The following is a 22963-nucleotide window of genomic DNA, read 5'->3' on the forward strand; positions in this document are numbered from 1 at the left end:
AATGTCTCAGTCATTTCAGTGTTTTGCCCGGGAGAAAATAAACTCTTGAAATTGCACAAGAGCAGTATGAGAGCTCTCATGGCCTTTTTGGGCATCCCAAGGCTTGTCCCACGCTCAGCCAGCCCCAAGGCTTGAGGTTGGGAAGCAAAGCAACAGTGCCGAGCATCATTTCTCCCTTTCCACTCGAGCTGTGTAGTGCTTTTATTTTTCACCCATGCCTTTTACTGCCCTGATGAGCCTGATGTGCATCTCTGGACGCGTTACCTTTCTGCATCCAAAAATCCCTTGTGCCGTGGCCTTGCCTGGGCAGGATGCTCCTGGTCTTCACCTCTCCCTGCTGTGACCTGGTCCCTGCAGCTCTCTGTCCCGCCTCACTTTTTGGAAGCCCAAAGCCCAGCAGGATGAGACCGTGCAATAAAATGCTTGCATACTGGCACGGTGACCACCATCATGTCTGACCGTGATGGTTTGCCAGCTCGACACAGGCATGCAGGGAGATGTAGTGGTTCGGTGGGGAAGCAGCAGCAGGGTGGCCAGTCCCTCTGAAACGAGGGTGCAGCCCAGCAGAAAAGGGCTTTTTCTGCACTGGCGAGGCAGCTATCACTTCTGCTTCCTGACATCCAGGAAATGCCGTTGCAGTCCCCTGTGGGGGCTTATCCTGCCTTCTCTGCGGCACGGCAGCAAGCTGGAGAGCCTTACCTCCACGTCCATCCCCGTCAACACAGCGGCTGGGGAGGGTGGAAATGCCTCCGGCGAGACGAGAGCTTCGCTCTGACATGCGTCAGGCTGTGTTTTCCCCTTGGCCAACGTGGTCTGTTGGGTGGGTGGCGTGGCAGGGAGGACAGGACACGCACAATAATGCTGCGGGGTTGGACCTCGGATCTCACTGCAAGGGGGGCCTGAAACAGCCTTGATTTTACTCTGTGGGCTGTGAGGCTGATGATGGGGAGGGACGGTGGGCACCTGGAGTTTCCTAGGCTGGGCAAAGAAAAACCTTAATCATCATCACCTGCTTTCTACCCCTTTGAAATACCATTTTCATTTATTGTCTTTCCCTAAGACCTCACAGCACCATGGCAAAGGAGAAGGGTTAAAGTCGTGAGCCTTCCAGGGTGAAGCTCTGCTGGCTGTGCTAACACCGGGCTGCTGGAGCTCGGTCTTTGGAGAGCAAAATTTGTGACTTTGCAGCCCTGGGATCCTGTGGGTAAGGGGACAGTAAGTGTAGCAGAGGACTTGTGGTTCCTGGCTCTGGTGTTTTCCTGCAGTGACTTGCAGTTGCTTGCTGGCTGCTGCCTCGGACGGGGAGCAACAGCAGCAAGTGGCCTTCGGTGTCTCTGTGACGGGGAACCTGTCTTGCGGAGTTGTTACCTGTGCAGAATTAGCCCAGCTCCAAATTCCCCAAAGCCCTCCCTTTATTTGTTCCTGGCCCTCCCCAGCTGTGGAGAGGCTGGTTGCTTGGAGGGGTCGGGGCTTGTGTGCAGCCCTTCACCCAGGAAGCCGCAGCATCTCCACCCTGGCAGCAGGAATGAGACGCTTTCCTTGCTCTCCATCAGCAAAGAAGCTACTTGGGGTACAAAACCTTTCCTCTGGGTGCTAAACTTTTCCAGCTGAAGTCCTTGAGGCTGCTGGGTCTTCTCCATGTCTTGATGGAGCTCAGTTCTGGGGTAAGGCTCAGTGCAAAAGGGATAGGGATTTCTTTGGGCTCGTGGGGGGGAAGGTGTCGTGGAATCAGGCCAAGACGTTTGGCAGAGCTGGTTGGAGAAGGAGCTGGTCAGTCCCATTGCTGCTTGCAGCTGAGTGGCTTGGCATGGGGAGGGAGAAACAGCATGGCTGGGGTGGGGGGAAGGAACGGGCTGGAATGGAGGTGGCTCAGAGGGGCATTTCTCTGAATTTGTTTTGGCCCCAGGGCGGCTGAGAAACCCTCCGGAAGGTCACAGCGTTGCCCGACGATGTGTGCTGCCATCTGCTCAGCAGCAAAGCAGTGGTGGGACCTCGGCGGGGCGAGAAGCACCCTCGGGGCCAAGGGATGGTCCCTGAATCCCTGCCAGGGCTCCCTGGCTGTCTCTTGGTCCTTTCCGAGCTAAGCCCCACACTGGGCTCTTTTCCTTTCCCCTTGCTGGTTGTACCCATCGTGTCCCCTCCCTGCTGTGGCAAGAGCAGATGAGTAACATGCTTTCCGTGGCACTGTCCTTGTGTTTCCCCCACGCACGGACCCGCTCTCATCTCCTCCGCCAACCTGTTATCTCTGGACCGCCGTCAGCCCACGGCATGCTTGTGGCCGTCGCCCTCCCTTGTTAAATTAAAATCAGTGGGGATCATTAGCAGCAGAGCACGCGCTGTGGCCTGCGGGCTCTTGGCTGTGGCGTCTCCCTCGGATGCGGTGGTTTGTGCTCGTCGCCGTTCCCCCCGTGGCCTTGGCTCCTGGCTGCATCTCCGAGGATTTTCACACCCAGGGTCAGAGCTCACTTTCTGCTCCCTATCAGGCATGAGCCGAGGCCAAATTACTGCAGCCGTGTCCTCCACACGTCTGTCCTTAAGCCTAGGAGAGGCAGAGACCTTGCAGCAGGGCAGAGAGGGAATAGCAGCTCCGTGATAGTTTTGGGATGGAAAGTTTTAATACGTGGGCAAAGAGCCCTGTTCCCTGGGGACTCTGATCAGAGGTGCCTGGTAGAGCTTGTGAAGGTCTTTAGGGTGGCTGAGAACAGCAGCTGTGACAAAATCCTTGTTTTGGGGCTGGAAAGGCAGCTCTGAGGGGTTGTTGCGTCTTCAGCCGAGCCAGGAAACGCCCTGCTGTGTCAAAACGCTGCTGAGCAGCGGGAGGAAAGGGTTAGTCCTGCCAAAAATCGGATTGAGATGCTCTCTGCGCTGCCGGAGGAGAGGCTGGGCGGGAGGCAGCCAGGCCTTGGGATAGGGTCCTTGGCGGCCAGCTTGTCCCGGGCAAGCATTTGCCCCTAGCTGGGAGCCCAGGGGAGAGTGCCAAGGTGCTGCAGTGCGGTGATGCTGCTTACAAAATGATACCAGGGCTTAATTTTGCTTCTACTTGTCCAGTTAACCCCACTTGCACCCAGTTGCTAATGCTCGCTTAAGGCCCTTGCTCTGTTCTGCTCCAGAAAGGCTCTGCTTTTTTTTTTTTTTTTTTTTTTTAAATATTTGAACAGTTTGATCCCAGCTTTCCAAGTCTGGCCTGGTGGGTTTGGACTGTTGGTGTCTGAGAGCGCCGGCCTATCACCCTCCATCATCTTAAAAACCAAAATTCTGCAGATTTGGGCTTCTTTCTCTGTTTCATGCTAATCTTCAGAGCCCTAACTGCCTCCAGCTGTCTTTTTCCCTTAGCAGCTGCAGAAAATCCCACAGCCAGCTCAGAAAATGCCTTGAACCTGTTGGTACAAAGCTCCAGGTGTGGGTGGAGCTGATGCTATTGCATGTGCCGAGCTCATCTAGTGCTCATGCCGTGCTTCAGGAACCTCACCACTTCGATTTGTCTTTCCAAGGTGACTCCCTCCCTTCCCAGTGGGGTCTGCCAACATGTTTCTCGCCAGTCCTTCTTCTCCAGTGACTAGAAAGGCAGGATGGGCTCTGCTCTCCACTCCTCTTACCCTGCAAGGGGCCGTGTTGTCAGCTGGATGGCTCAAAGGCAGCACCTGCAACAAGAGAGGAGTTCTGGGGGGAATCTGCTCGATTGCCCTGAAGGAAAGCATCTGCAGGTGCTCTAAGCTGCTCCCCAGCAGCATGATCCCTTGAAGCAATGTGTCCCAAGTCTCGGGGGTCTGCTGGATACACCCCCTTTTTTTGTCACTGTCACCGGAGGGAGAGCATTCATTGGGGTGGAGAGCATGTCTGTGCTGTGGCTGCTGCCAAGAAAGAGTCTAGACTGGGTAATTCTGCCCGTCTGCTGTGGCTGGCTCGTGACTGTCCTTATGTAGGTGTCCACATGAAGGGAAAACGGGCTCCGGGTGCTCTGGCCTCGTCTCTCCTGTTGAAGTCCTCTTGCTCCAGATGCTGCTCCATTGCAGGTGTGCTGGCATGGGTGGCTGCTTCCTCATGGCTGCTGCACGGGGCTTTCTTGACAATTGGAGTCCAAAAATTAAAGACCTTGCATCGATCTGTCGAATGAAAATGGCTTTTAAACCTTTGTTGCCACCTCTCTTCCTGCCCCAGGGCTTGTCGGAGCCTGTGCTCGACAAAAGTGTGCAAGTAGCTGCCATGGGAATTTGCTTTCTTTGTTAGAAGGTTGGCTGGGGCCGCTGGGTTTGGATTTCCATCTGGACAGCCTTTCCAGCCTGGACTTGGGTTTTGGGAGCCCCGTTCCTGGAGCAGCATCGCACTGCCTCCCCAGCACATGGGTCTCTTTGCTGGCAAGTCGGCCGGGGGTAAAGCTGTAATAGAGCAACCTGCTCCAGGGTTTAAGATTTGTTCCTTTTTCCCCCCTTTTTCATGTGCGTGACTCACGCCTGAGAGCGGGTTGCAGCCTCTGTTGATGCGATGAATGAACCATCAGTGTGTGACCTGTTGCCGAGGCGGGTGTAGCTGGTATTTTAAGCTGTGTGAAGCCTGTGGGGTTGGTTTCCCCTCCGGAGGACAAGCGCTGCGTTCCCAAGCCTCGCGTTGCTTCTAGGTACTAGGTTCTCCACGCAAGCCCTGCCGTGGTGCTCTTCCCATTTGGAAATGGATTTACAGCAAAAACGTGTTTCTCCTGCCCATCCCGTGCACGTTAAGTAGCTCCCCAGGAGCAAAGTGGACGGGGGGAACCTGTGGAGCAGCTCCTCAGTGTCACTTGTGCTTTGCAATCCCACAAAGTCAGCTCAGGGCTCGTTTTTTTTTTAACTTCTCTTTGTGCCCTTGGTTTCCGGGTCAGCAGATGGGCAGCGCTGCCTCCTCTCCTGTCCTCGCACAGGGGTCTCGTCCCCTTGCCTTGCTGTGCCCGAGCAGCGCTGGCCTGGCAGCTCGGGTCACTTGGTGACCACAAATGTGGTTTATTGGCGTGTTCATGACTTGGAGGGTGCAAACCTTGGCGCTCTGGAGCATGAGCGGATAAATATAGCTGAAGAGATCACTTTCTGTCTCCTGCTATTACTATCTCTTCTTCATTCATAAATGTTTCATGCTCCATTTTACATCTCCTTAAATCTTCTTCTTCCTCCCTGCCCATCCTGCGCTAGAGAGGGGAAAGCCTCTGATCTTCTTAGCCTAAATTGATTTGTGGTGAAGTTACCTGCCCTTGCTGTCATGTCAGCACTGTCCTGGTGGTTGATAACTCTTCTCTGTCCCTGGTGTCTACCCTGCTCCCGAAACCATCCCTTTCCATGTTGTCACACAGCATGGAGGCAGTAGGGGCAGATTTTGGGGGCACTGGGGTGGCTGGGCAGCCATCCTCTGTCTCCAGGGTCAAGAAAACAGCCTGTCTGGGGGCTCTGCAGGTCTGGGTCACCCCACTCCCCCCATCACCAAGGGGAGGTGCCAGGCAGCAGCGTCCTGTGGGGCACCGTTCCGGCTGGGATGCAGGAGTGAGGGTGCTCAGGACCTTAACAGGATGGACCCTGTGCATGGAGCACTGAGGTGCTGCAGGATACGTGCCTGGAGCACCAGCTCCGTAGCACAGCCTGGGTGTTGCACCAGACTTGCCAGTGAGCTGTGGACACAAGCAGGGCTGGTTTTATTTGGTTGGTGTTTTTTGTGTTTTTTTCTTTTTTTTCCTGGATTTCATCATGCCTTGCAAGTTTGCAGCCTGTTCCTTGCCATCGAGACCCACTGGAGTGACAACAGCTCTGTTCCTGGCCTGTCAGTTGGGGGACAAAGCCCTTCAGCAGTGCACAGATAATGCAGAGCACGGATGGCTTCTCTCTCCTGGCCTGGGTGCGGGTTGGTGGTGGATTTTCTCATGCTGGTTCCCAGTTGTCCTGTGCTCCCACATCAGCTGCAGTAACCCATCACTTGGAGCACCAGCGCTGTGTCTGTCGCTCCAGCCTCTTGCACCCTTCACTGCCCACAGCTCCTGCTCTCTGTTTCTGACATCCCCTTTAGCCAGAACTCTCTTGAGCAGCTGAGTTAATCGCGTCAAAGCTGGAACCCATTAGAGGAGCAGGGTTGAGTTACTTCGTTAGCAGTGAGCTGAATTATCTAACGAGCTGTGGGGGGTTGGTTTGCCTAAGTCTGGTTTTGAGCACTTCTCAGAGGAACGTTTGGAGAGATGAACTTCTTCCCACCTCAGCCACTCAAGTCGTTTCTTCCCCATTCGTGGGGGAATCAGCCTTGTGTTTATTTTCCATCTGTGCTTTTAGCAGCCTACAGGGATCACCTTGCAAAATAGGCCATCCAAAACCAACATGAAAACGAACCTACGCTGCAGAAAAGCTTCCCTGCACCGGCGGGGGAAGCTGCGTCAAAAAACACAAAGCCAGACAAAAAGCACAAAACTCCCCAGGGTTGGGTTGTTTTCCACCCCACGCTTCCCTTCTCGGGTAGGTGAGCTTCCTCCTGACGGGATGTGAAGTGCGTGTTTCCGCAGGGCTGCTTCGGCTCTTGTCTCACCGAAATGCCTCTTTGCCACCCGCGCCGTGCCCATCGAGGGGGCATGCTAGGAGGAGAGGTGCCCCTTCTGCCAACATCTGTGTTCTCCCTGGCTTGTCTTTTCTGTGCTCTGTCCTTCTGTGTCACTGTAGGGGCCTGAATGGCCTTTAATTAAAGACTTGGGGCTCTTCTCATAAGCTAGGCTGACCTTGTTGCGGGGATGAATCAGCAATAAATGAGAGGCTGGTGCGGTCAGGGAAGAGGCACTGGCTCTGCGTTGGGCGCTCTCTTGCTCCGTGCTGCAGCTCGGGTGGCTGGGTTGTGTGGGGCCAGGAGCGTTTTTCTGCTTGGTTTGAGGAGAACCTCCACCTCCCTGACAACTCTGAGTGGTTTTAGGAGGCTTTTTGGGAAGCACCTGATGGCTGAAGCACTAAAAAGGTTTCAGCTGTGCGTCCTTCCCCGTGTGCATCCATGAACACCGCGAGTCACTAAGGGATTTAACCACTCCAGGAAGCTCTCTCTCGAACTCACTGCTAGGAAAGCACTGGGACCACTCCGAGAGTGAAACTGGAGAGCCATTGCTGAAGGTACCCAGGGTGTGTTGGACAGGTCTGTTGGGGTGAGGTAGGTCCAGCTGAGCTGAAGGGTGGATGGGGGTCTCTTGGGGACCCTAACTGGAGCTGTGGGAGAGCAAAGGTGGTCCTTCTTGGAAGGACCCACGTTATTTTTGGAAGGACCCACATCCTCCCTGAAACTAAGGGAGGTAGTGACTGTAGGAATCCCGAAGCAATGAAATGAGCTTGGATCACCCCAGGGCTTCAGGATGCTGACCCATGAAGGTGCTGACAGGATGGGGGCTTTGGCTTTGTGCTTGTTTTTGTGCCGAAGGAGTTGCTTGATCAGGAGGGGGGATGTGGCAGGGACAAGCTTCGGATCATGGTCAGCACTGCCTTTCTGTTAAGGGTTGGCTCTGTGTCCTCCTGGTCATCCCAGCAGCTTGTCTTCCCATCCTGGGAAGTGCTGGGGCAGCCCATGCATCTCATAAACCCAAACAAGTTTTTTCATTGACAGGGAGAAAAAAACTGCCCAGGCATTTTCCCGCTGTAGCTCAGATACCCAACGCAAGGTTTGTAGGAGCGGGGGCTCCCCGTGCCCCCCTTTAAATGGTCCCCTGCAGCCCAGCAGAGGACAAAAAGCAGAGGAGGGGGGACAGTGCGAACCAGGCGCTGACCCCGAGCAAATCCATCCTGTCAGCATCCTCCGTGGGATTGCTTTCCCTTCTTAACAAACAGCTCCTATGCTCTTGTTTCCATGGCAGGGTGTTTTTTCCCTTTGCTCAGCACTAGCTGGCTTTCCGGTATGGGATGCTGCTCGAGGATGAAGGAAAACACGTGTTTTTTGGGGGCCGGGTGATACAGCAGCGCTTTGTGTTCTGCTCTCCGTGCCTCTCTCGCTCCTCCAATCGATCCTGGCAACAGCAAATGTAAAAATAGATGCCGGGTGCTTTCTGCCTTTCCTCCCAAACCTGCCTTTTGGCAGCCGTGCTGTGTGGCTCGCCGTTCTCCTTGACTCTCAGTGGAGGCAAGTGGGAGGAGAGAGGAGCCTTTTGCACAGGAAAGGGTTTTACCGAAACTGTCTGGAGGCATTTTGGATGTGCTGATTAAACACGGTGACCCAAATGAGCGTGCACAGCCACGCAGGGGGGGCCGGGGAGCCCTCTGCCATACATCAATCCTCGCGAGCAGCGTTCGGACAGTGGGATGGGAGCTTGCAAACCCCCCGCGCACATCTCGCTTCCCAGGAGCTGCCCGAGAGCTCGCAGGGGCCTCCAGCAGCTTCCCCTTTCCAGGGCATCTGCGGGGAGTTTTCTGTTTGAGGTTTCCTCTCCCGTCCCTGGGTGCTGGGGTGGTTTGCTGCTTCCTTCCCCCTGCAGAGATCCCCGGGGCCTGGGTGCCCCTGCCTCTTCCCTGTTGCGGCATCCGTGGACGGCAGGTCCTGGGGTGATGCTGGGAGAAGCCCTTTGCTTTTGGGGGGGGCCACGCATCCAGCACGGTGCAGTGCTGCAAGCAGGCACTCGATGCACAGAGGAACTGACCTGTAGGACACCAGAGGGAAGAATATAGATTTTTTTTTTTTTTTTTTTTTTTTTTAGCAAAAGCTAATAGCCCGGACCTGCAGCTCATATCTTCAGGCTGGCTGGAGCTGCGTTCCCTGGATGTGTTGGGTTGGAGATGTCTCTGAGCAGGCTCGGGTCTCCATGCAGCCAGGGCCGAGGTGCCGCAGCAGAAGCGTCGCCTTGCCGTGGAGGTGGGCAGTAGCTCTCGGGTGGAAAGGAGCAGTTCTCCACGGAGCAGAAGGGTGGGAAGCAGCGGGTTTTGTCCTCCACTCCGTGTTCAGGGGGAGACCTGTTTCCAGTTGCAGGGAGCAAGGGAAAGGGGCACAGACTCGGGCACCAAACACATCTCCTTAGCTAGGAGCAATCCTATTCCCCATTCACCGCCAGCTGAAGCACCGGGATGAGACAGCCTGTTTAATTTAATGTTTTTTTTTTTTCAATTAGCAAAGTCTGTGTCAGGCTGTGACCCTGCCAAACCCTGCTAAGAACAGCACCCTGGGAGACAGTGGCTGGAGATGGGTGGCTTGTCCTGGATGTCCTGTGCAGTGAGGAGCTGGGCCCAAGCTGGTGGCACCTTCCTGAAGAGAGGTCTCCAAAACACCTCCAGGAAGCAGGTCCTTGCAGTCCTGGGTCCCTGGTGCTGGACGTGCTTGGCACAGCTTTCTCAATCTCCCCATGCTCCTCAGTGCCAGCACCTCTTCCACAGACTGATTAATATAACCCAGTTAAATTCAGAACAATTGGTCTGAGCCTGAGCTGCGAAGCCCACAGCTGCTATTTCAGATCTGGAAAAGGTTTTGTTATGGGCAGAAGTTGGTTTGTTTTTCCAGGCGTGTCATCTAGTCCCATGAATGAGGTCACGTCCCCCCTCCGAGACTTGGGTTTGGGTCACCCCAATCCAGAAACCTTCCCACCCACATCTCCCCCCTCAGGGCAGCTCGTGGAAGAAACGTGGGAAACCGAGGGGTGTGGGATGGGGTTAATAACAAAAAAAATGCTGCCAAAGTTTGTGTTTAGCTGGACTGGGACTTGAAACCTGCCCCAATCCCGTTCTCCTGTTGCATCCTGGCTGAGGCAGTGTTTGTACCTCCTGTTTCCACTGGAACTGATTAATAAAAAAAAAAAGCAAAAGCCAACATGGAACAACTTAATCTTCCCAAACACTCATCTTGTGCCATAAACTTAGAGCTCAGCCTAAAAATAGCTCTGTTCCCTGTTTGAGGTGTAGTCCCGACTGCTGATTAGGTCTTGGGAACCAAAAATAGCTCCTTAATCCAGAGCCAGCATAAGCAGAGGTTTTTCCTTGAACGGGCACTTTTTGAAGCAGATCAGGTTTTAAGGCTTGTTCTTTCAAAGGCGGCGGCGCTGAGCACCCGAATTAATTTTAATGACATCAACATTATAAGTGATGGGACGGGAAATGCTGAAAGCGTATCCATGTGAGCTGATCCAGTGCTGAGATCTTACGGGCTGTTAGATCTCATCGTCCTCAGAAGCTCATACCTTTCCTTATGTTAATCCACCCAGATTTTCTCTCAATGTCATCCTGTGGGGGGAAAAAAAAAAAAAAACAAACCTAAAAAAACATCTACTTGCAAGATATTTTTTTTTTTTAATTTTTTTTTTTTTTTCCTGTGAAATGATTCAGCCCCCTAGTTTTTCCTCTCCCAGCTGGCAGGCTGCTGCAGCCCTTTCCTCTTGAATTTCTTCCAGGTCTTGCATCAAACTGAACAACGTAGTATTTGATGTGCTGCAGCCACAGCCTGGTCCAAGCAGCCTTTTCCCCACAGCTCCTACGGGAAGTGTCTGCTGGACTCACCTGCTCCTGCTCCCCTAATTGCTCCCTGGCAGCAGATCAGCCTGTTTGGGGTCTCTCTTTGTGGCTGCTGGCTCGCTGTAAGGGGTTAATGCTGCTTTAAAAATATATATTTTTTTTTTTTTTTAATTTTTAAATTTTTATTCTTGCACACCTGGATATTTCCAAGCTTGAAGCCTGGGTACTGAAAATTTTGCAGTGGGCATCATTCGGGGGTGGGATAAGCAAGTGGTAGGAACAGGGATGAGGTTCCCTGCAGATTTAACCCCGTGTCTCTGCCCAGCAAAGCCCCAGGCACTATCCCTCCTGCATCTCAGTGGCGCCTGAATTACGTGGTGAAGGACCTGGGTGCTTCCAGCTATGACTCATATTACTTAGCCAGGCATTCCAGCAGGGAATTACGGGTTTTGTTCCCCATTCCTGAGGTACACTGTAGGCTCCGTGGGCTTTCCAGCTCCTCCCTTTGTCCAAGATGCAATAACTTCCTCAGAAGTAATTCAGAAACTTCTGGAGGACAAGATTCAAGATTTCTCCTCACCCTGGTGATTTCAGGGTGGTCACACCCATCTCCATCCCTTCATATTTTCTTTCACTTTATTCTTTTCTCTTTTCAGTGACTTCACTTTTCAAGTGGATATAAAACACTGCTGGGATTTTTATTTTCTGGGAAATCATTAACCCAGGTCTAGAAATATCTCCCACCTCCCGTTGCTCTGTGTTTTGCCCCTGAAGCGTGTCACAGAGACATCGGGTCTGATTTCCTTGTTGCCTCGTTAAGGCGAATTTTCACACTTTGATCTGGGAGGGATCAGAGCTGCCGGGGCTCATCCCGTGAGACGCCTGGAACTGGGGCAGAAAGATGGGGCGTCTCACGGGAGGAGAAGGGAGCGAAGGGCCACTGGGTTGGCAGCGGTTTTGGGGAAGTAACGGTTCCCTCACGGCCTGTGTTTTGTGCTGCCCCGGCTGAACGTGGTACCGTGGTGAAATGGAGAACTAGAAGGTGCTTCTGGGCACCTCTTGCTTTGGGGTCCTCTCACCCCTCTCCCATCACATACCAGGGGTTGCTCCGGGCCCTGCTGGTGCTCGGGCTAGTCCCTGTGGAAGGCTTGGGCCTTAACTGGAGGTTGGGAGGTTTTTTTTTTCCCCTTGTGCAGTGAATGTTTTGGAGGCTTTTCCCGTGTTCCTTCCACCTCTGTGTGCAAAGCTACGGAGAAAAATCGGTGTTATGGGTTTTTATCTGGGGCAGGGCAGCGGGGAGCATCCCCAGTAACCTGCTGTGGAGTCAGGTGAAGCTTTTGTGCTGGTGGATATGGCCGATACCTCCTTCAGGAGCTCTCACCAGCCCCAGCAGTGTGGTGCTGGGCTTTGGTGACCAAAAGAGGTGTTGGAATAAAGTCCTCTTCCCTCCTCAGCTCAGGCTTCTGGCTGCGTCAAATTCTACAGACGTTTCAGCAGAACAGAGGGATTTGGAGAAGGGGAAGGTGATTGATGTATAGGTGTGCTGCATCCTCCACCACCACATCAGGCCATCGCAGATCCCAAAACTGTATGGCAGGCTAAAGCCTGCCATCAGCCAGCTGCAGAAATGCTGATATTTCCCCAAAATCCAGTAACCTGAGTAGGGCAGGGTTGGGTTGGATAGGGTAGGTGATGCGTGGTAGCTTTTCCTGCCTGTGAAGAGCTCTGAGGATTCAACATCTTCTAAATGTTTGATGCAAGGAGACTTCTAGGCAAACTTCAGCATCTCTATTTAGGATGAGGCATGGGAGGTCTGGCACGAAGTTATTTTAATGAATGTTGTTGAGTGCCTTTGCCATTACGGTACTGTCTCTGACTTGAAAGGATTTGTTCTGAGTCACTGGATCCTGAATATTTAAAACGCAAGCACAAAGCACCATCTTTTTTTAAACACGGGCTCAGAGCAACGTATCAACTGACCGTACAAAAATTTGGCCACCGGTAACTTTCCTCTGAAAGGCACAGCGGTGTCTGACGCCGAGGCGGTGTTTGCCAGGTTATTTACTGGGAGGGCAGTGTTTAGTATTAGCACAGGGATGGAGATGGCTCTTACAAAGCTGCTGCGGTTCAGGGAGGGGTCTGGTCCCATGCGACACCTCCGTGCTTGGCATTTGTGTGTCCCTGACTCAGGTTTTAGGTGACTTTTGGGACACTTGTGCTAGCACCCACCCAGCATTCCCTCTCCTCGAGGGTCTTCCTGGCCTGTGGCTCTTGGAAGTGACGGAGGGGCCTTTCTTTTTTTTTTTTTCCCCTTCTCTGGCTCCAGGTGGTACAAGCTACACTCCAAGGCTGGGAAGAAGGAGAAGGAGCGTGGCGAGATCCTGGTGAGCATCCAATTTACACGCAACAACCTCACGGCCAGCATGTTCGACCTGTCCATGAAGGACAAACCGCGGTCGCCCTTTGGCAAGCTGAAGGACAAGGTGAAAGGCAAGAAGAAATACGACTTGGAGTCGGCCTCTGCCATCATCCCCAGCAGCATGGGCGCCCTCGACATGGAGGAGGACTACGACACTGGGGGCAAGAAGTCCAAAGTCAAGGGCTTCTTCTTGAAGAACAAGCTGCGCAAGTCGTCCCTGACGCAATCCAACACCTCCCTGGGATCTGACAGTACCATCTCTTCCGCCAGCCTGGGCTTGGCCACAAATGTTCCTGAGGTAACCAAATCCCCGAGCAGACACAGCAGTCTGTCCACAGAGCGCTCTGGTAAGAGGATAACAGCTTTAATTCCAAACACCTCCCCCCCCCTTTTTTTTTTTTTTCCCCCTTTGTAAGGGACTGTTGAGGTTTTCCTGCAAATCTGTTAAATAATTGCTTGCCTAAGAACCAACGTCCTGCACAAACCCTCTGAGACCACCTGTGTGCTGGCAGTAACCTACTTGCCAGAGCAAGGGGAGACGTCTAAGATTTTGCTTTTTGTGCTGAGCCTGTGTGTGAACAGCCTGGCTGACGCTGCACGCCCTCCCTGCAGCGCACCACGAGCTTGCGGGCTACCGGGGCTCTCTAACACCTTTTTTTCCGCCCCCTAAAAGCAAGTTGCTAACACCGACTCGCAGCAATAAACCCCTGGGAGAGAGCTGGGGGCTGCAGAGCACGTTGCTGCTGCCCGGCTGTCTGCCGTGGGCTCGGAGGCAAAGCTCAAACAGTGTCCGGGCCCTGGTGATTAAAGCAATCTGAGCTCTTGGCGCTCGGAGAGCGGCGATTTGCAAACAAAAAAGGTCCTTGTAGTGAATTAATTCTTGCCGTCCCTTGAAAACAAAATATATAATTAAATGGTTTAATTGGCTGGAGACAGCAAATTCCCGTATTGGGTGGGAGTAGCTGGGTATGTGTTGCTTCTCACTGTGCTGCTGAAGCCGCCAGCGTGATGCCTCTCGGTTTCTGCTGGGTGACATTCCCGTGCGCGGCCGGAGAGCGAGCGGAGGCGCCGGTCTGGGCCCCGTCATCCTCGTGTCGTCACGGAGGAGGTGGCATCTCTGTCTAGGAGGGGGAGAGCTGCGTGTCCCATGAAGTCCAGGCAGTCCTTCTCAACCGGGCTCTCCACCCCAAAAATCTGCTGAGCGTTAGCAATAGCCGCAGGGTCAGGCAGCGGGAGGGAGAAGCAGGCGCTGGACCCTCCTGGCTTATATCACACAAAGCAGCAGCCCGGCCTGGCGGGAGCGGAGCTCAGAAGCTCATCATCTGTTGTTCAGTGCAAAATCTTAAATCACCTGGAAGCGTAAGCCCTTTAAGTAGCTTCATGGCTAGTTTTTTTTGCATTTATTACCGATTTCAGATCCTTTCAGACAAGGCGCTTGTCATCTTACAGAGCCTCCCCTCTGGATCCTGCAGTGGGAGGTGATGTGCTTGGGGAGAGTATCGTATAGCCTGTATAGCCACATACTTGTGACCCGTGCTTTGCATTTCTAGTAATTTAATTATAATCCGGTAGAGCCTGGGAGGGAGAAAGCCAGGTCACGGATCTCTTTAGTGTTTGCAAGTAGAAGATAACAATGCTTATTGTAGCTGTGCCTGTTACTCAGACATCCTCACCTCTGTTTTGTGTTTTATTTCCCTCCCCCCCAGTGAAAGACTACTTGCCATCTCCAAAGCTGACCCACAAGAGAGCATTCAGTGACGATGTCTCCCAGGTCAGCCCGGTCCTGGAGCCCAAAGCAATCCAAAGCCTGAAGCCAAAGAACGATCCCGTGTCCCGGTCTTCCCTCTGCATCAACGGGAGCCACGTTTACAGCGATGAGCCTGCACCAAAGAGCCCGGCGCCTGTCCCGCAGAGCTCTGCACCGCTGTCCATGCCCAGTGTCCCCAGACGGTCGGAGGAAGGCTTCAGCTTCACCCCCCTCCATCCCGACTCCCACGAGGTGCCTTGGGGGGTCAGCAACTTTGAGAGGACGCAGCAGAGAGACGAGCCCAGGTTCATCCCGTCTCCTCCCAGCTTAGCCTTGCAGGAAGAGCTCAAGGTCTCCACGAAAGCCGTCACTCTCAGTAATCATCTGGGCAGAGCCAAGATGGAAGAAAACAGTCGCTTAGAGAACAAGCCGACTCAAGCTGCAGCACCCATGGTCTTCTCCACAGAGACGACGAAGGACAAACAACCTGAGGAAACGAGGAAGGAAGACAAGAAAGCGAAGGGCGGCCTCTTCCACCATGGGGGCAACAAGAGCGACGCGGGGAGCAAAGGCCAGGGGGAGAAAGTGGGGCCCTCCCACGGCTCGTCCATCCACGCAGCGGCGGGGGGAGACGAGAGGAATAAACCCAGCGGCTGGTTCGGTTCAAAGGAGCCCAAAGAGTCCCCTCAGAAACCCAGGTCAGTGAAACGGGTGCGTTGACGTCTGGGCCCTTAACCAGCTGCCCCAGCCTCCCGTCTGCAGCGGCCGCGCTGGTAAACGCTCTCCAGCGTCGGCGGAGGGACCGGTCCCCGTTGCTCAGACAAGATGATAGCGGGGGAAATGCTTCCTTGGTTTTAAGTGTCTCGAAGGGAGGATGATTTTTTCCTGGATCCTCCCCCTGGCTTCTGCCACAAAACTTTGCCCTCCCGGGCCGTGTTCCCAGTTGTGGAAGGGAGGGATCCCCTTCATGGAGAGGGAGACCTTTCCCTCTGCAGAAGTGAGGCTCAGCGTGGTCATGCCAAGTGTTTCTGTGGCCCCGAAGTAAAGGATCATTATCCTTTAACTAGCTAAAAAAGACTTTCCTGGCAGTCAGTGTAGGATGTGGGACACAGTGACATGTAATCACATTTTTTTTTATTAACCCACCCCCTCTACATCGCTGGTCTGGCCTAGGGGTTCAATACTTTGGTAACTTGAGATATTAATATTTCTGAAGTAACTAATCCCAGCCCTGCGCTTTCCTCTTCCCATCCCACCCCAGCCTTCCCTTCTCCCAATTATGAATCTCTAATTGTCCTTGCTTTGTGTGATGATTCATCCCTCAGAGCCCTCAGCACTGCATTTGTGGCACACAAAACGTGGTGTTTGTGCTCTTTCTGTGCCGGCTTCATGGCGATGGTGCGTTACCCACGTCCATCTGGCAGCTGAGCTGGGGGTCCAGAGGTGGACCGAGAGCCCTGTACGGTGTTCTCATTGCTCAGTGAGAGGGAGAAAACGGGGTTAAAAGCAGCCAGAGAAAATAACTAGCAGTCGAGAGGTGGTTGAATCTACAGGGTTGATTTATTATGGGGATTTTCTAATCTGGGCTGACTTTAACCTAATTTATTAAGCAGAAGGATTTTAATTCAGTCTAAGCCTCTGTTAATGAGGAGGGCACTCATGGTTTATTCAGCCTAACCGCATTCCCACATGGGTTAAACTGCTTTGAAAGTGCTGCTCAGATGTGAGGGGTGGGGGGGGGAGCACATCGCTCTGTGTGGCTTCAGAACAGGGGCCGCCCCAAAAGTCTTCCTCACCCCACAAGAAGATGTCGTGCTCGCAGTGGTCTTTAAAGCCAACGGGAGGCAAAAAGGTGCTGCCACCCCCCTTCCCAAGGACCGAAGGCCACGTGTCCTTGTGCTGCGTGGCACCCACGGTCCCTCCGGAGGAGTGTGTGCTGTTGGTGTGGGGATGGGAGGAACTGGTGAGGCTCGGTCCTGCCCGCTGCCAGTGCTCCCAGCGGCACGGGCAGAGCTGGGGACACCGCGGCAGGCGGGGAGCAGCTCCCCCGAGTCACAAATATCCCACCTCACAGGGCCCCGGGGCTCTTTCCCCCGAAGCCTTTCATGGGGGAGCAAAGGCTGGAGGAGATGGGGAAGGGAAGGACCAGGCGAGGGGGCTGGGCTCTCGGTGCTCAAGCTGCTCCAGCAGCACGAGGGACAAACGTGAGGTCCTGGGACTGCTGTGGCTGCTTTCCTACCTACGAGTCTTCCATTTCCAGGGGACTTGAAATGCTGGTAGTTACTTGCTGTCACATCCCAGTGCAAGGTTTATTTCTGGATGAGACTGAAGAACTCTGGTCTCTGAATGCTGTGGTTGAGCCAGGACAGAATATTGCCGCTCAAGATTATTATTATTATTTTTTTTTTGCAATAATAAATTTGCTGTTTCATTTAAGTCCTAGAATAGAAAAGATACCATATGAAAAAAATCCTACTGTATTCAGGCAGTGACTCCACAAACAGCCCCAGCCAGCCAGCGAAGCACAACGACCCTCCGACGTTCACATGGGATGGGATGGGAAATTCCCTCTGCACCTCTGGGAGCCTTGCCCTCGGTAAACGGGTGGGAAACCCACGATTTCCTCCTGCTTTGCAGTTCTGGGGAGGAGGCGGACGCGAGCCGTGCGTTACAACCCGACGGGTGAGCCGTGCGTGCCCCGCTCCTCCGAGGGAGCAGTTTCTTCAAGGCAGGGAGGTCTGATGGGGCTGTCAGTCGGCTCCCCAGCGCCTGTAGCATCCGACCCAGTGGATAATCGCTGTGAGCCAAAGGGTTTTCACTCCGGTCTTTTTAATCTGCTTTTGGTGGTGACAGTTTAATTTCAAGCTAAGCTTTGCTTAGAGTCTGTTTGCTGCGCCTTGCTGAGGACCCCGTCCGCAGACGGCTGTCTTGTAAGGAGAAACTTGGATGAGCCATGCGACAGCAGCTCCTTCAGCTGGAATTTTTGCTCCCCAAAATAGGAATTGCTTTGAAGCAGCACGAGGTGGAGGGAACTAATTCACAGGGGTCCCTTTCGGGGTGTTTGTAAGCATCTGAATGGGCTTTGATTGCAGTTTGCAATTTGAAAATGGGAAGTAATGAGCTTCAACTGCAGCAGGGGAGGTTTAAGGTAGACATTAGGGGAAGTCTCCGGTGGAGGATGGTGAAGTGCTAGAGCTGCCTGGCTGCGAGGGGGAAGCCCAGCATCTGGGGCTTTGGGGCCCGGGGCAGATGAGCACCTTTGGGGAACGTTACAAGAAGCATTTGTCCTAGTGTCTGGCCCAGGCTGGGCGGCGGGAGATGGTGACTGCTCTCATTTGATGCAAAAACGGCCTCTCCATCATCGCCGGGAGACGGGCCGTCTCTAGTCTGGCTTCCCTGGCTCTTCATTTTTTCTGACCATTAATTACTATGTCATTACTTATTCCAATTATACAGAACTCTAACTTTTCTGATTTTATTCTCCTTCCTTATGCTGAATGACCTTGTGGACCATGCCACTGATTCAAGTCAAAGCTGTTGAAGAGCCTCCTAGGTCTTGGTGGTGTCAGGTCGAACGTACGGTCTGGTGCCATCTGTGTTGTGATAATCGAACGCGTATGATCTCTCAAGCGTGCAATTGAAAAATTGTTTTGTGGGGGTGTTCTGTGGATGGCCATCTGCATCTGGAGGAGCTATTCAGTTACCAGTATAAATTCCAGAGCTGAAGATGGATTAACCTTTGCTTTGTAAAGAGAACCAGGCTCTCAATCGAGCAGTTTTAAGTCTTGGACTTACCTGCAGAAAAGATTTTTTTTCCCTTCTGCTCTCCTGATTCTGGAAACTTTGGCTTTTTGGCTCCTATTCGCTGAGCAAACAGCGTCTTCTCACCTTTTTGCCCACCATGGATAGGTCACATTTCACCCAGAGCTGAACATGGGGAGAAAGCATCAAAAGCAGTTACCTTTTCAAGACCAAAAAGCTAGTTAAAAGGTTTGTAATTAAAAAAAAAGCTTTACAGTTAAGGTTTAAATTAGCCTGTAGCTAAGACAAGTTTAGCAGAGCTTGGCTTTAACCACTTGCTCTTGCAAAACCACACCCTTTCTAAAATAAGGAAGCTGCTGAATTTCAGCTGGTTTTAACTTCAGCTTTATAAAAAGCTGTTAGGGGCGGTTTTTGCTGAGCCACCAGCAAACGCACGCGAGCTGGCGCTGCCCTGCGAGCTGCAAGCCTGTCTGTAGCCTTACCCGGGGAGAGGCAGCACATTTCTGCCTTCAGCCCTCATTTAATCATGTTTGTTCGCTGACTCTTGATGGGGAAGCAGGTCCCAAAGGCTGTGCTTTTCAGCCCCGGCTTTGCTAATCCATGGCGCCCACCGGGCTTTGATACTGGCTTGAATGGAAACAGTAGGAAGATAGTGTTTGCTCTTTGGAAACCTGAATAAAAGACTGTTTTGGGTTTGTTGTTTTTGAAGGTTGTGTGGTCAAGGGTTGTATGTAAGGAAGAAGCTCAGCAGGTTTATTTGAGGCAAGGCCTGGGGCTAAAACAATTGGTTTAACTATTTTCAGGGTTTCCTACAGTGTTATCAGAGCTCCACAGGTCCTGCTTCCTGCAGCATGAATTGGGATTAGAAAATGAGGCTGCCTCTCATGCTTGGCAATAGGAAAAAAGAGAAATTGTGCTCTGTTGTAAAAATAATTTCATTAGTTTGCAGGTTAAAATCCCTTCCCTCTGTTGCTGCTTTCATGAGGGGGGGAAAATGTAAAATCACTCCCCACCTTGGTTGTCCCTCCTCTTTCCATAGTCCATACCCTTATAACCAGCAGTGAGGTGAAATATTGACTTGAATTCCTTACTCTTCATCACGTACTCCTAAAAAGTACATTTCCTCAATGCTGGAAATGGGAAGAAGGTGTTGAACGATTGGAGCACAGTCCTCGGACAGGCTGGCAAGGGCGGGGAGCGGCGGCAGGCGGACCAGGTGAGTTCGTCGGTGGGATTGAACACCGATGGGTGTGACAGCCCCCCTCCAAAGCACCAGGAGCAGGGGCTTGGGAGTGCAGAACCCGGGAAGCTGCAGAGTTTGATGAAGAGGAGCGCCGGCGGCGTGAGAGCCAGGGCGTCACGGGTAACGGCGATGGCGCGGACGAGTCCGTCGCGGGAGCTGTCAGGGTCACACCTCAGAGCTGCGCGTCTGCGTTGGATCACTCGCAGGATAAAAACGATCAGGGATGGATCAGGGATGTTTTCCCTCTGGCCCAAGGGGTGTGGGGAGCCTGCAAGGGTGAAAAATGGCTCTGAAAATGCCTCTGCCTTCGTTTTGCCTGCCGAACCTGCGTTTCCAGGGGAATGGACACGAAGCAGGACGGGGAGTCGGATCCTAACTGGCACCACCTCAGCCCTGGTGAGACAAACCTGCTTTGTAGCTGTCCAGGTAAAGCACAGCCCCACTCTCACCCCTGAAAGCGGGTATTGGGGTTAGCAGTTGGCATTTACTTAGGATCTGGGCAGTAGGGTCCTATCTCTGCTATTTTTTTTCATTCCCCTGGTTTTGGAGCAAATCTCTATCAAGCAGGACTTGCCCGTTTTAATTGGGATGATGAGCAGGTGAGGACTGAGGGGAGAGCAAAGTGGTTATTGCACAGATAGCTAAACCCCTTGCTTTCACCTCTGAAATTGCTATTTAAAAACAGCATTTGCATGTTCTCTTACTCCTTCACACTGGGGTTCCCACCCTGTACAAAAATGCCCCAGGCTGCCGTACCCATCTCTTCCCAACCTCATTCTGCACAAATCCTGCCGTGCCAGCCTCGCTCGTGCTGGTGGGAAGAAATTCCTGATCCCTGGCCAGGCTTTGAAGTCGCTGCCGGGGCCTCCGGCACCCCGGTCCTGCTGGTTTTCCAACCCTCCCCACCTTGCTCGCAGCGAGCCCCGGCTGCGTGCTTGTCTAGAGGGAAATGGTGCAAAAAAACAGCTCGTGAGCGGTCAGGTCACGGCACTCCCCTGGATCCAGCCCTCCTAGGAGGGATTTTGCACTTAGGCTTCAGCGCAGTTCTTAACCTTGGCACCCTTATGGTTGGATTTGAGCCCTGCCCTCCCCAAACTCCTGCTTTTTCAGCGCATGTGCTGTTTTCTTTATCTTCACGGTGCAGAGTTACCCACCCTCTTGCAGATGGGCTGCGATGGCTGGGGATGGTGCTCTGTGACTGCAGAGCTGGGGCGGCTGCCTTCAGCCTGAAATTCAGGCTGCGATCTGTAGGAAAAAAATCTCCCTGCATTGAACAAGCTGTTTCAAATATATTTTCCATCAGGGGGTTGCTCAGCAATATTTTTATTTTCCCTTTTTTTTTTTTTTTTTTCTGCTGAGAGGCTAAAACGCATCTGTGAAGTGCTGCCAAACAAATAAATGAGGGCAGAAAGGTACCCGCTATTTATTTTGGCTGGCGGAGCTGTGTGCTGGGGGTATGGGAGGAGGAGGAGGAGGGTGAGTCAGCTCTTCAATGCAGCAAAGATCTTTAATCAGGCTGCTACAAGCGGAGGTTTCCCTCTAGAGGAATACGCCGTCCTCGGCTCCTCGTTTCGCTGAGTGCTTCCAGCATCCTTCATCAGGGAGGGGAAAACGGGATTTTTTTGTGGGGTGGGTTATTCATGGGGAGAGCAGGTCCGCTGCCAGCCAAAACAGGGGCTGCTTGTCCTGAGGAAAGAGGTTGAACGGTGACGGTGCAATTGGTGCTTTGAAAACCCAGGGGAAAGGCGTGGGCTCTGCTCCCAGGAGTTTGCGGCTGAGAGCGGTTTGTGCAGCCCCTGAGCAAGGCCTGGTGGGTCCCAGCAGGAATGGGGACGGGCAGTGAACAGAAAACCTCAGTAGGGGAGTTTTGGAGGAGGAAAACCGGAATCTGACCAAAAAAAAACCCCAAAAGACAGATTTAAGTTCTGTTTTTATATCTTTAGCTTGGCTTGGGCTGCACGTGTTGCAGGAGGATGATACGGGCCCGCTGCCTGGCAGGGGGGGCAGATTTGGGTCCTCCTGCGCCAGAGCCAGAAGGTACATCACTTCTGGTTTCCTTCCCTCCAAGAAAAGATTCATGTTCACCCACCTTGTTTCCCAGGCAAAGCGCAACCTTCGTTTTGCTGCATGCTGACACTGGTGTGTAGGACACGACGGGCGTGGGGCGGTCAGGGCTTGCCAAAAGCACCCTCCCGATTCCTGGTAGCCCAGACTCACAGCAGCTCAGGGCTGGGACCAGCTGGCTGGTGTGGCCAAGAGCCGCTTTTTGCAGCAGGTCCAGCACCCCGTGAGCCCCGTCGTGACTTGGGGAAGGAAGACAGGGTCATCTTGGGTGGGTTTGGAGAGACCTTGAAGCTGTTGCTCCGTCTGTGCGGGCGAGGATCGGTGCAATTTGGGGCACTGCCCGTCGTGTCTGCCTGGGCGAGGGGCTGCTCTGGCATCAGCCATCCCCTGGGGTAGCAACTTCAACCACTCAGTCTTCTGGCAGCTGTGAAGGTCGTTAGCAGCGAGCACTCATTAGGAGCCTGTAGCTGATTAATGCTCTGTGGCCATTTAGTGCTAGAGCCCAGCAGAGCTGGCTGGATCAGGCTTCGGTTGCTCTTACTCAGCACTAAATGCTGTTTAGGCAGAACCACAAATGAGTGATCTTAATCTGGACCAAAAACATTAACGTGCCAGCGAGAAGCAGCGATCGCAGGAGCAAACAGGGGTCGGGCAGCGGCGTGCGGCGTTTGCAGCCGCCCTGAGATCGCGGTGTTTTAGGTTGGACCTTGCCACCCTCCCTTTCCAGCTGGAAAGGAAAATTTCCCATGTTTTGCCCTGTTCCATCACTGATAAAACCCGTTGGTGGATCTTTTGAACTCACCCAGCTGGACTTTGGGTCATAGGTAGCTGTGCTGCTTTTCTGGAGAGCTTAAATTTGAGGGTGATTAGGGAAAAAAGGGGTCCATTTGCAGCAAGTGGCAGCCAGCAGGAGCCTGTGTTCCAGCTTATGTGTTCAGCAGCCGCAAATATTTTGTCTGCACCTTCTGCATTCAGAAAACCAGAAGAATGGAGGGACTTTCAGTACGAGCCGTGGCCTCGAGACCTTGGGATGGCAAACACCAAAGAGAGTTGGGGAGAGATGGGCTGCCCCGTCTCCTTGTGCAAATGCTTCTCCCATCGCTTCTCTTGGAGGTTTTTTTGGGTTCACTGAGAGCTCAAAACACCCGGGAAGAGCTGGGCTGCCCAGTTACATTCCGTGGAGGTGCGTGCCCGGCTGCCCACAGTGGGTTTTCCACCCGTGGGGACGTGGAGGTGCGGCAGAGTGCGGCCGGGCTGTACGGGGACAGGGGTGGGCACCTGCGCCACCGGCACCACTGCTGCTTAGTGACAGCAGGAGAGGGCACCCACGA

General features: G+C 53.2%; 1 protein-coding gene across 5 annotated transcripts in view; it reads left to right on the forward strand.

Annotated features, from left to right (window-relative positions):
- The window catches only part of RAB11FIP5 (RAB11 family interacting protein 5), a 41825-nt gene that overhangs the window by 3770 nt on the left and 15092 nt on the right, over positions 1–22963 (forward strand). For 4 of the 5 annotated variants that reach the window (XM_042807748.1, XM_042807750.1, XM_042807751.1 and 1 more), the window contains exons 2-3: positions 12724–13163; positions 14523–15261. In XM_042807748.1, coding sequence (XP_042663682.1) covers positions 12724–13163; positions 14523–15261 — 1179 coding nt within the window. Of the gene's footprint in view, positions 1–6827; positions 7095–12723; positions 13164–14522; positions 15262–22963 lie in introns of those variants that run through there. The other variant, XM_042807749.1, reaches the window with a different exon arrangement.

This window comes from Tyto alba, unplaced genomic scaffold (assembly GCF_018691265.1).
Source record: "Tyto alba isolate M040663 unplaced genomic scaffold, T.alba_DEE_v4.0 Super-Scaffold_6, whole genome shotgun sequence".
In the NCBI taxonomy this organism is placed as follows: Eukaryota; Metazoa; Chordata; class Aves; order Strigiformes; family Tytonidae; genus Tyto; species Tyto alba.